The 13,554-nt window shown below is 32.9% G+C and overlaps 1 protein-coding gene across 1 annotated transcript; it reads left to right on the plus strand.

Moving 5' to 3' along the window:
* The first annotated feature begins 5,921 nt into the window (after window positions 1-5,921).
* Window positions 5,922-9,116, plus strand: LOC113765514 (chromatin modification-related protein MEAF6-like). Its single transcript, XM_027309728.1, has 7 exons — window positions 5,922-6,009; window positions 6,195-6,289; window positions 6,988-7,088; window positions 7,366-7,435; window positions 8,386-8,413; window positions 8,500-8,560; window positions 8,758-9,116. Exons 1-7 carry the CDS (start codon window positions 5,997-5,999, stop codon window positions 8,864-8,866), a joined length of 477 nt encoding a protein of 158 aa, XP_027165529.1. The 5' UTR covers window positions 5,922-5,996; the 3' UTR covers window positions 8,867-9,116.
* Window positions 9,117-13,554: the final 4,438 nt, after the last annotated feature.

Genomic DNA, 13,554 nt, shown 5'->3' on the forward strand with positions numbered 1-13,554 from the left:
TAAAATGTGGAGGACTATAGATCAGATCTGTAAAATATAATTTGACAAATTTACCCTTCAAAAATGATCACGTGCCTTGTACGTGATGGATTCCGGCCAAAAAATGGTCGGAAACCTAGTTAGGGACTAAATTTGACCGATGTGAATATGTAAGGGACATAAAATTACACTTTTAAAAGTGAGGGACGAAAAAAGTTATTTTACAAAATGTGAGAGACGTTTTGGACGATTTTCCCTTACATTAATTCTCATCTAATTGCATAGAAAGTCCAAATTACCCTTTCTTTTGTCCGTCTACCTTTCTTTCACAACTCTTTCTAATTGATTGAGGCTCTTGAACAACCTTTTTTATTATTATTAAAAAATATTTTAGAAAAGTTATCGATTAAACCCCTAATTAACAAGTTTTTCTTTTTTAAAAAATAATTATTTAACCCATGTTTTAATCACATTCTTTATCACATATATCACATTTTAAGAAATCCTATAAAAAATTAGAAATTCAAATATAGCACTTTCCAAAAAACAGCTCCGTTTGGATTAGCTGTTTTTTGGAGTGTTTTTGAAAAATTTTGCTGTAGCAGAGTTTTTAAATCATATTTTGAGATATTTTCAGAAAATATTTTGAGATATTTAAGAGTAAAAGAGTTTCTAGAATATATTTTGAGATATTTTTAAAAATTTTTAAAAATTTTTAAAAATTTTAAACTAATTTTTAAATTACCTTTTAGAGTATTTTTTAAAAATTTTTATTATATTTGAAAAACAGTTCCATTTTAAAAACTCTTCTAAAAATAACACATTTTTTGACGGAACTAAAAATAACACTTTTAAATAAAAAATTTACTAAAGGTAACGAGACAACAAATGTAGGTGAATACTTTAATTTAATCAATTGTGTATATAAATATGTGCTCCAAAATATGCTTTTAACAAAATTTTTGGAGTTTTTTATTCAAAGTGAAAACAACACTCAAAAACAAGTCATCACAGGATCTAACTGCCATACCCTTTGCCGTTTCTTTCCTTTCTTGGTGAGATGAAGACGTATTACTTGCAAAAATGCCAGAAGCATTCAGAAGCAAAACTCCCAAGAAAGGAAACCAATTACTATGATAGTTCAAGTGCCTACCATGCTGACAATAGGTTTTTTAAACGGTGACCATTAATATACCTAAATCACACTTAACTTATCTTATGAATTTGCACACTGACAATTATTAACTATGTTACATTTCTATACTTTTTTAATTAATATTATTTTTTCAAAAGGGTAATGTTATTTGTGCTCCTCATTTATTATTTGCACTCCCACTATTATATTTTTATTTTGATGAAACTATATTATCCCCTCCTTAATTTCTTCTCCTTGCCAATGAGTTAACCTTACTAGATTTTCTCTTATATTCTAAAACCAATTAATTATTCCATTACACATCAAAATGGTTAATTTAAAAATTTTCACTAATATGTATTATATATTTTTCTACAAAATTTCAAGAAATTATATGATGCCAAAGATCAATTTAACAGTGTAATATGAACAGATTCCAAACTTCAAATCCAAAATAAATAAATAAATCCCAAACTTCAAAAATAATCAAAAATTGAATATAACTACAATGTCTCATAAATAGGACACTAATACTTCAAAAAGTCTACTAAAAATAGCTCATATAGCCACCATAGAAGGAGTAAAGTTTTCTCGTATATTTCAACAAATGCATAACAGCATCTAGCATTCAGATGATGCAATGAAACCTCACTTGTGCTCATCAAAATCTGCAAAAATTGAAATTGAAATAAGAATATGAAAAACAAATTAAAAAACTGCCGTGTAGATTTAGAAAAAGAGAAGCTAACCTTTTGGAGTAGTACGACAATTGTGCCCAACATCCTTGCATGTGAACACAGGATAGGGTAGGAGAAGAAATTAGGATAGAAGTAATATGATCCCATCAATATGAAAATTGGACAGTGGGAGTTCAAATTAGCTTTTCAAAATATGAAAACTGAACTCCATCTTAACATGCGTCCAGTAAACAGTAAAAGAAAACGCTACCGTTGAATCATTTGTTTATTGCTTCTGTTGCACTAGACAAATGCTGGAGCTGTTTTTAAATAGCCTAGCCTTATGGTATTTGTCAATTAATTCTAGTAATGTGTTTCCTCCTATTCTTTATCATTTATGAATAGATGTCAATTGAAGTCAAGATGCTTTATGATCCACATGACTCACATAACACAATTTTATACTATATATATTAGTACCTGAAAAGAAATAAGATCTTATGCATTCCACCAACGATACAAACCATTAAACTTTGACCAAAAATCGTATTTAGTTGTACGTGGAACAAATTAAAGTTATACTTGATATGAAGTTGGTAATTATTTTTGTGTTTAGTAACATACTGTTTTGGATGGGAGCGTTTTTCAAAAATTAGTTTTTTAAATACAATAAAATTTTTAAAAAGTACTCTAAAAGGTAATCTAAAAATTAGTTTAAATTTTTTTAAAATTTTAAAAAATATCTCAAAATATATTCTAGAAACTCTTCTACTCTTAAATATCCCAAAATATTTTCTGAAAATATCCCAAAATATAATCTAAAAACTCTGCTACAGCAAAATTTTTCAAAAACACCCCCAAAAACTGCTAATCCAAACGGAGTACTCCCCAGATGGTATAGTATTAGAGATTAAATCAACAATGGATGAATTTAAAGATCAAATTTACTCGTGCACGAATTAGAAGAGGAAGTTGAACTCAAAACTAAATCTATCAATGCACGAATTAGAAGAGGAAGTTGAAACCAAAACTAAATCAAGTTAAAAATGACCTCAGGGATTTGTATGACTCGAAGCTTGGATGGATGGGAACATGTTGCAATTCTTTTTGCAAAATTTCTTCTAAAACCTTCAAAAGTTAGTTGGGAAATTAATACCCTACAATAAATAGATAGTTTTGAGTTCCTGAATTTGTCTTTGAATTTGTTACGTGGCTTATATTAAGTAATGAAGTTTGAGATGCCCACTAAATTCAAGCGATCTGAACGACTATCCTATTCAAGAAACTCAAGTCCATAATGACTTAGCATAAATCTCAAGTTTGCTGATTCGCATGCTAGGTCTCATTCACGGATCTTCAATCACTTTGTATTTATACGGTTCTTGGAGTGTTTCATCGCTTGCACCCCCTCATAGCGGGTGTTTTATTGCAGTTGTTTTTGGACGCTGGTCGGTTCAAAACTACAAAAGCCTCTTCTTCTGTTGCTTTCTTGCAAAAACACGAGCAAATGAGGCAATGCAAAAGACTACGAAGGCCTCTTCTTCTCTTGCTTTCTTGTAATAAAAACATAAGCAAAGGAGACAGTACAAAAGACAACGGGAGGATTAGCCCTGTAATTAAGTGACTCCAAAGTGAAATCAATATCATATAGATGACGTGGTTCAACACAAATAAATGGTAGTAATGTTGAGCACATTGAACATGAAAGTGGTGTCCATTCAATACGATCACTTGGTCGAAATTCAGACAAATGCCACAAGATTATCTGAATAGTAAGTATATGGCTACTTCATCTCTTGTGTCCATTCAATATAGTCGATCGTTTTTTGCATCTCTAGTCTAGAATTACAAGTTTTGAATTCAATGCATGTTGCCGAAGGGAAAGAGCAATTTATATTATCTAAGTGACAACACATATATTTCACAAGAATTAGCTAGTATTAAGAAGCCGTTTTTGCTGCATATAATGGTTTGCAATTAATGTCATGTAAAGATGAAGATACACTACTTTAAAATCCAGTAAATGGAGAAGAATTAAACTCTCACCCCTTTCATTTGAGTCGTCACGGGGGGTTTTTCTCTTTCAATTTCAGCGTTCCGCAGACGTCTGAAAAAAAATGCATAAAGATAAGGAATTATACAAATGATGTTCATATATATTGTAGTTCTGCGTGTTGGAAAGCTAGCTCCAAAACTTGCATGGCATATCTATCATTTTTTCTGAGTTAAATGGTAGAGTTTCACCAAGCAACTCTCATCCAATATTTTACTTTGGAAACCTCTAACGATTGGAGGGGAGATTTGCTATGGTATTATGTTGTTTGCTTATTTTATAGTGGTTTGCACATCCAATATTTTACCGTGGAATGTGGAAACCTCTAGTGACTGAATAGGACGAGTGATTTGGGAGAGTATAATTGTTTTACAGTCATGTGCATGTCCTGAAGAATAAATTGTGACTTTTCTCCTAAAAAGCCACGGGTTGTCCCTCCTCTTCTAAAATTAGTTTCGCGCCACTAATGTTCCGTTCTTGGTCGTCATTGTTAGGGCATCAAACGGGTCAAATAGAGTCCAACTTTGACATGATTGAGTTGAGTCTTGACTCAATTTTACCAAGTTCAAATTTGAATTCCAACTCGACAAGCTCGATGTCGAGCCTACTTGACCTTAAAAAATAAAAAATAATTTTTTTTTTGAAAAAATGAATAAAATAGTAATTGACCTTAACAAATAATAAAATATTAAAAAAATATATATGTAATTTTACTATTAAAATAAAAATTAATTTATATTATATATATCATTGAGCGACTCGCAAGCTAATGAACTGCATTTTTTTGTGCTCAAACTTGACTCGAGTTCGATGTTGATCGAGTTCGAATTGAGATTTGATCGAGCCAGACTCACAAGCGCTCACGTGCTGTTTAATTTGTTTACAGTCATAGTCATTGCCATTAATTTATAGTTCTTTGTGAGACTAATTAGTATTTGCCCTGGTTGTTTCTTATTCACCAAATGTTGCGCGTAACACATCGGGTGGTTTTTCTATTGCATTTAAAAACGTGAAAAGATATTAATGAGGGTCTTGATTTTTGTAGAGGCAATTACATGCATAATTTTATGCCCTTGTCAATATATCATAGTTGGATGCGTTTCAAATTTCAGTAATTAATAATAATCTCCTCTTCTTCCATATATATATATATATTATGTGTTAAATATTCTTCCCTTGATTTTTTTATTTTGGTGCCTATAAGGCTCAATGAAATTTTACTGAAATAAAAGTTCTACATTTATCAAAATTTTAAATGTTCACTAAGAAATCTTTTGATGATTTTGAGATTTTCCAATTAATTCAAAACAAGGCAATGTTTTTTGAGCTTGATTTGATTAGCCGTCAAACTAATCCTAACCAAGCTTCTATTGAGCCTAATTAATCATCTTTTTTTTTCTCGAAAGAAGCCTAGTCATCTTCGACTATGGCATGATCTATATCAACTTCTAATTTGGTGTATATTAGGGTGCAATTGAATCGAGTCGAATTCGAGTAGTGCACTATTCGAACTCGAACTCAAATTCGATTTTGTTTTGCATTACTTAAGCTAGAGCTCAAGCTTGAGTGTGTGCTCATCAAACCTAATCGAGTTTAATAAATGTAAATTTATATTTTATATAACATTAACCAATTGACAAAATAAACATTTCATACTAATAAATAAAAAAATTTCAAAATATATATATATATATATATATATGTGTGTGTGTGTGTGTGTGAAGGTTGATTGAGTTTGATTAAACTTGACGCAATTTTAAACTTCACATATTAATCTCAAACTTGACTTGTCAAATAGCTTGAACTACTCAAACTCGAGCTTGAATTTGGCTAAAGCGAGTTTGAACTCGACCTCGAGTTTTGACCTAGTAAGTTTGCAAACTACTGGATTAAGTTTGACTTGTTTGCACAGTGTATATGCCCTCAAATTTAAAATTTTTGGGGGGCAAAAAACGAAAACTTTCAAATTTCGTAGAGGAAAGTCTAAATTAGGGGAAACAACCCAATGCCACGCACTGAAGAGAATAATAAGTTGTGGAGTAAATGAGGCATAATAATTAAAAGGATAAGCCGGAAAACTCCCTCCTCGATTCGGCTCAACGTCCCTCCATATTCAAATTACCGTTATCTATTCCCAACTGAATGCGCCAAAATGGAATTTCAAGGTGAATATTGCTGCTCATTTTTCTTGCAATCCCTAATTGCACTCTTCACTTCAATTTTATTGGCCACTCAATCTTATGCATAAAAAGATATTACTTCTTGAACCTAAATACAAGTGTTTTATTCCCTTTTAATTAATTCGGTTTTTGTTAAAGAATTGGATTTGATGATTTTCCCCATAATTTAGGGCATAGAGGTTCCCATAACCCTAAGGCCATGCTCACTTCTCTACTGAGTACGAGAGAAAAGCTTCAAGAAGAGCTCCGAAATGTTGAAAAGCAGGTAAATTTGATGTGGTGTTTACATCTTCAAGTGATTCTTCATATGTTATCCGTTCAGGGCTTGTTTTACTGTCAAAATTTGTTCTTTCATTTACCTATTTATTTATTTTTGGATGTATAGAATAGAAATTATACCTGCTGAAAGTACTGTAAGACTGATTGCCTGTGAAAATAAGATAGTAAGTAAAGCCACTTTTGGTTTTTTTTGTTCTTACATCCTTTTAGAAGGATTGGACAGGGAAGGAAGATTTGTAAGGATACGTAGGCAGTGAGAATTGAATCCGTGTTGTAAGACAGAAACAGAACCCCTTGTACAGCAGGCTATGCGGACCCTCAGTTCTTTTTGTTTTAAATCCTTGAGAACGGAAGTAAAGAGTAAGAATTTTTATATAAGTACCTGGTAATTAGTAGCATTAACCAAGCATTGAATATGATGAGCAAAAGTTAGAATTACACAGGTTAGGTTTTGCATCTGAGCTCTGTTTTTAGACATTCTCTGTTGTTTACTCTGAGGCAGCTGTGCTGAAACTTTGTGCACTTCTGTATATGTGTTTGCATACTGGGGAGTGACTATGTATAGGTGACGGGGTTTGATTGTTTTGCTTTTATGAGGGCTGCTTGCTTGTAACGCAGGTTGCTTTTTGATGTAAAATTTCTGGTATTTTAAGAGTTTAAGGTTGTGGAGAATGATTCTTGTAGGTTTATGAGTTAGAGACGAGTTATTTGCAAGAAACAAGCAATTTTGGTAATGCCTTCAAAGGTTTCGATGGGTTCCTTTCAGCATCGAAAAACACAGCAAAGTATGCAACTTTCTATGCAGTCTTCACTTTTCGTTTGATCAGTCTTATTTTCCTCTCCGCTAGCACCTCTTCCCGACCTGCCCACCCAATTTACACATGTTTGTATTCTTGTTACTTCAAGTGGTGTGGATAGACCTGTTGTTTAGTATTTATACATCTGCCGAATCTTTTTTTTTTTCTAATTCTTTTTGCATCTTTTGAAAGGACTGCTTACTGTTGACATTTTAGGTTAATTGCTGGTGCTTTTGATGTAACCTCTTTGTGTATTGTGTCACAGCCTTAAGAGAAGCAAAAAGTTTCAGCCTGAAGATAGGGTGTTTTCATTGTCCTCTGTGACTTCACCTGTGGTATGTGAGATAGTTCAATATTGAAGTATGTTGTAAAATTCCTACTTCACCGTCTTGGTAACTTATTCTAGAATGGAGAAGTGATCACCACATGAATGTTTTCTGCACATTTACGTGGCTTTTGCTGTGTATATATAGGTGTATAGCACTCTTTTATTGTTTCATTCGAATCTGATTCTCTGAGTTCTAGGGTTCGATTTTTGAGGTTAGGTGTCTCAATTTTGTTATCTAGTTATACATCTGAGAGCATGTCTTGATTTGCATAAGCACTAAGATTAGGAATATGCTCTAGCTTCAGGTAATATTTGAGACTTTTTTGGCTAATCTGTATGATGTAGCATCTACCAGCAGGTTTCTTCTTAATTATCTGATTAGCTAACTTTGTGTTTGATGATATTTCTCTTTATGCATCTGGGATATTTTCTTCATGGCTAATTTCCTGTAAGAGTTTTGTGCTGCCAAGCTCCTCCTTTTACTTTATAATTGCATGCTTGCGAATTTAGAAGAAGAAGGGTTCTTTTTTTTTTAAGGTTTTTGCAATTTGAAGTGATTTGTAATCGTGATTTTGGCAAGGAGGAAAGTCTAAGAGCCTTAGTGTAGAACAAGAAAACTTAGCTTTCTACTGAAATTTGTGCTCAAGTATTTAACTTCAATAGTGCTATGAAACTGTTTCTTCAAGCCCCTCTCTGGAGATGAAAATCATCATAGATTCAAACATGTCTTGGACTTGGAGTGCTATAACCTTCATGTCTTTATACTAGAGGTAGAGTTTTACATCATGTATACCTCCTATCTATTGCTAGTTTCCTTCTCTAAGTTTTTTGTGTTTACCATGGTAATATTGCTTGTCTTATCAAATTAAGACATTGAATGCCATGTTACTTGGGATTTTAATTAAGTAGGACAATTGTTCTGAGACTAATATGCTCTTTGTCTTTGTCTTTGTTCAGACAGAAGAGCTTGGAACTGGGCAAGAAGGTAATTGCTTCCTATGATGTTGAGTGTGTTATCATTCATAGTCACTCACGTAGTCCAGTTATGTGCTTGATTATCATTGGACACAGATGGGAAATCAGATCTTGGTCAAGTTCGGCCCAAGGGTGGAGGCAAAGCCATTAATGGGCCGTAAGTTTACTTTTTGTTCCTGTACATGTTTAGAGACCTTTCTATTCGTTTGGTGTCAGGACAGCTTTGAAAGGTTTATAATCATTTCGTTGGTTTATCTCACCAAATGCTGAATGTTAAATGAGGCGGTTATCGTTTTTGTTATCTTCCAACCTTTTTATATCTATGGCAAAGTGAAATTGAAATTCTTCTTTCAGCAGAAAACCAAAGAAGGGAAGAACAGGACAAAGAGATGGAAAGAAAATTAGGCTCTCAAATGATGCAGATGTTGATGCCGAAGATGATCATGATCTGAATTTGAGATAGCTAATTGGTTACCGAGATTTTGTAATTTAATCGTAGCATGAAGTAGTTTGATTCCATAGTATCACCCTTAGCTAAGTTAAACGTATGAATTGTACTAATATTATTTGCTTAATAACTAAATACTAATTGTCTCAGTAGGTGATGGCTGAAGTGGAGTTTTTCTGTCAACTCAGCCAGATGTATAATCTTAGTGTTTCCATAAACCATGTAACAGTATGAGAGGAATAATAAAAAGCTGTGCTTGTTTAAACTAAAGTTGTCCAATCATCTTTGAGATTTGCTGCTGCTTTTAATTTGATACTGGAATTTTTCTATGCACAGTGATCCATATTGCTAGTTGATTTGATCATGCTTAAAGGAAAACGGAATCGCGACTTATGGCTGCCATGTATGCCAAATTTTGTTGATCTTGATGACTTGAAAACAGGTATTGTTACAATAAATGTAGCAACTACCTAGGAAACAAGGTGAGTGTGGACACTTTAATGCTAAAATTATTGAATGTAGATTAGGTGTTTTCCAGAAGAGAATACTTAAGATTAGCTGTTTCTCTTAAGATAATGCTTGAAAGTTGCAGTTGTTAAAGAGACGTTATGATACTTCAGTAGGAGAAGCAGTCATCAGAAACGTTGTTGTCTTCCAGAAAATTGCAATGCTGGCCTCTTGAGTAACCAACATTCTCCTTTTACATTTTCAAACTTGTTCTGAACCAGTCCTCTGCATGTTTCTGTTTCAACTACTTGAAGCGTAAGAGGCCATGGTTAGCTCAGACATTTAGTAACAGATAATGCCATGAAAAGGAAAAGATAACGATGCATTATCATTGCACCGAATGCAAAAATTAAGTGGAGAATGGGATTGTTTCGTTGTCCATAATTGACTAAATAATCAGTGGAGCAAGTGTCTTTATCAACTACCAGAGTTTGATTGGGATTTTCAGTAGTTTTAACTGCCAAGAACAGAAATATTGGAGGATTAGTTTTGACTAGAACCATTTTCTGAAGAAGTCCATCTTTTACATGGTACTTGTTATAAAGACAACCTTCGTACGTCAATCCTAAAAGTCAATCAACATTTGCGTCGAAGAACTATTTTACCGATCAACACGCCTAATCGCTAAAATTAATCTTATATACACTGATAGTCTATACACTGTTATCGTTAGTTGCATGACACACAGACAAATTTTGGATTTCAAATTCAGATCAATTATCATGCATCCAATAATAATAGCATGGACACTGTCACTACATAGAAGTTTAATCATAATTGTCATACTTGGGTCATTTAACTCCTCACCAAATGCCAATTTAAATTAGTCACTTCAAGGAGTTATATCAAGCCTCATCATTTGGTTGTACGGAGTACAAAACTCTTTGAAATTTCAAAGAGATGCCGCTTCCAAATCAGTTAGCTTATCGTGCACAGTGCCAGAGTTTAAAATGTCTTCAATATAGTAGTTGGCAGTAGTCATAAGTTGGAAGTAGTCCTAGCCAGGACATAAATGAGAGAAGTTGAACCAGCCGCGCCAATTGTGCACAACAATTACCAAGTCAGTAGATTTGGAAACCAACTCTAGTCTTCTGGGCTTGATCTTTCTTGCTCTTCATTCTCTTCGATTTTGCATGTTCAAATTTTTATTGCTTTTCTTTTTTGTGGCTAGAAGAGAATGATGCCATGCTAATGACGTCCTTTCATGAAATACATTTGTCTGCTGTTCCTAGTAAGTTCTCATGCAGTCATGCTCGTGGCTCGTTCGACATGGTCTCCACACGAGTTGAGAAAATTCAAACACATTTACAAGGAAGGCTTTTACCAATTTCAGATAATCTAGGTTAACCCAGCTGCTTAATCAGGGAAAAGAGTTTACAAGGTTTATTATTGAGCAGATTACCAAAGAGGGTCTACGACGTTTCTGTGACATTATAGATTGGCCATTAGTTGCTTATTATTATTATTATTTGATAAGTAGGAGGTTTTCAATTCAGAATTTTATACTTACGATCCCTTTCACCTTACCATCCAACCCGACCTTACCCCAATTTGTACTAATACATAAATTCAAACACTTTAATAAAAACGAGTACACGAATAAGAGCATTTACCGATTCTACTTGGCGAACACCATAAATGACTCACTCAAAACTCAGATAGTACATTCAAAGTGAACTTTCTAATTAATGATAAGTCTTACATCAACTTCAACTTCCCTCCAGGTAATTTTTCAATTAATGGAAAACAAATGAAAACGTGCTCTAATTACATGACAACTCTTCGATTTTTTGTCTTGGGCCCGATTTTATAATATGTTGTTATGCACTTTGTGTTTGCTAATACTCTACCAGGATTATGCACTTAGTGTTAGCTAATTTCTCTAAGAATTACCCTTAAAAAAAAAAAAAGAATCACCCCGTAACTACTAAAAATAGTTTATTGAGAGATTAGTATTGAATTCAAACTTGACCATGTGCGAGCTTTTTTAACTACTCCATCTATGCTAATATTCAAGTCATCATTTGCGGGTTAACTAGCAATATTGTTGAGCTGTAATTTGTTTGTAATACTTCTACCTCGAAGGTTCCTTCCATAACCTTATCATAAAAAAAAAAAAAAATTTCAAATTTCAAAAATTAAGAAAAAAAAAAAGAAGAAATAGTTGACCATACTTGTGATAGTTTTTTCCTAATCACTTTTGTTAACGCAGCTGATTATCCAAATTGTAATCCTCTCCTTGGATTCCATCATACCAATCAAAAAGAAGTCCCCAACAAGGTGCTTTCATTGTCATTGACTAATCCACATATATTTAGTCGAAATTCCGACTGAATATACTGTTGACTCAGTCATCTCAGTTTCATAAGTATTCTTAGGTCCAAGATTTTTTTTTTTTATTCATTTTAATTCTTAGGTCTAAGGTGCTTACACCAGTGCCAATATTTATTTATTTATTTATTTATTTTTTCATGATCTCTCTCTAGTGAATGACAGCTGACGGCTTCTACCATTTTTTACTTTTAGGTCATGACACAATCTTTTTCTGTAGGAAAAATCTTCCTCCTGCTTTCCACTAAAGAAGCATTAACGCAGCTGCTCATTAGTCAACAAGTAGCTACGTTTGCACTAAATCACTTTCATTATTTGCCTGTAAAACACTTTCATTAGTATTCCATTATGTTACGGTATCCCCATTGAAGATGTCGCTTTCTTGCTGATATTTTTTGAAAGTAAAAACCAAAACTATGACTTTGTGATGAATTGACCCCATACTACGTCGGCAGTAATTGTCCTTAGCGATCTATGTTTTTGGCAGTTCTTATTTGTGTTTTATTAATCATTATGTTCATCAACTTCGGTCTCATTTTTCCCTTCTCTTTCTCTGCTTCTTAAATTCTCCGACCCTTCTCTGCGAGAATTTAAAAAAGAAAACTTCAATCTCATTTTCTTGCTAAAAAAGAAAAAATTATGAAAACTACATTTGTTTGATGATCCAAAAAAAAAATACAAAAGAGAGAGAGAGAATTACATTTATTTTGTACCCCAAGTATAGTTGGCAAAAATTATTGAAGGGATACCAAGTGGTGCTTAGTTTGTTTGTTAGCCCCAAAAAAAAAAACAGAATGAAAAGATGCCAAGTCGGACAAATTAATCAATGACATTAGCGACCGGGATATGCTTGATTAATTAGCATATAGTATTATGTGTAAGTGATGGTAATTGTTTATATTCTTTGCTTAGCTTGCTTATTAATTTTGGCTAAAACATGGAATTAATCCCTCTCGTCATTTTGGAGGATACCAAGTTGTGCTTAATTATAAACTTTCGTCAAAAATTTGAGGGAGATTAGTTTAACTTAATTATGTTCTTGGCAATTCTAGCTATCAAATTTGACTTACTTATGCTCTCTCTCATTAATTAATGGCATACATAATTAGTTAGGCTCAAGGTTGATTTTATATTAACATCGTTGAACGATCAATTATCAAAACCGTCAAAAGTTTTTAGCTGACCATTCACCTTTAAAACCATTCAGATGAAGTCAAATAAAAAAGATCAACATTCCAATTACCAGATTATTTTCTTAATTGTTAAGTTCCTATAAAGCTATAGAGGAGGCCTTAGTCTAATGGCTAAGGCTAAGATTTCAAAACTTAGACGTCTTGGGTTAATTTTAATCTCCCTTCTCCCTTCCCATTTCTCAAACTCCATCCTTCCCGTGCTATTAAAAAAAAAAAAATTCCTATAAAGCTCATAAACTTACAGTAATTACTTTTCTCTTTGTTTTTCTTTTTTATGTGGTGAGCACTAAGAAGGGTTTACTTTGAAATATTTATATAAATACTCAATTAAACTTCCTTTCTGAAGTCTCCGGAGTTTACTTTGGTTTTTAATCTAATCTTATTCAACTGCAATTATGTAAAGATTTTTCTTATGTAATATTGATCAATTATGACCGTTTATATATCATATCAGGATTGTTCTTAGAAAATAAACAGGTTGTGCTTATATTTTATGCCTCAAAAGTTCACCAGTAAAAATCATCAACGAACTTTAAACCTTCAGATTTATTTTCTAGTTCAAAGTTAAACACAAGAATGAAGAAAAGTAGATCCATTATACAATACCGTTTAGTTTTATATCCAGCACTAAGTATTACGAGTTTCATCTAAAATTGCTAATTATAAATGAAG

Source organism: Coffea eugenioides, chromosome 3 (genome assembly GCF_003713205.1).
Source record: "Coffea eugenioides isolate CCC68of chromosome 3, Ceug_1.0, whole genome shotgun sequence".
Classification (NCBI taxonomy): domain Eukaryota; kingdom Viridiplantae; phylum Streptophyta; class Magnoliopsida; order Gentianales; family Rubiaceae; genus Coffea; species Coffea eugenioides.

Coding starts and splice junctions, on each gene's coding strand:
- LOC113765514 (XM_027309728.1), top strand. Junction 7,089..7,365: donor GCATCGAAAAACACAGCAAA/GTATGCAACTTT, acceptor ATTGTGTCACAG/CCTTAAGAGAAGCAAAAAGT. Junction 7,436..8,385: donor CCTCTGTGACTTCACCTGTG/GTATGTGAGATA, acceptor GTCTTTGTTCAG/ACAGAAGAGCTTGGAACTGG.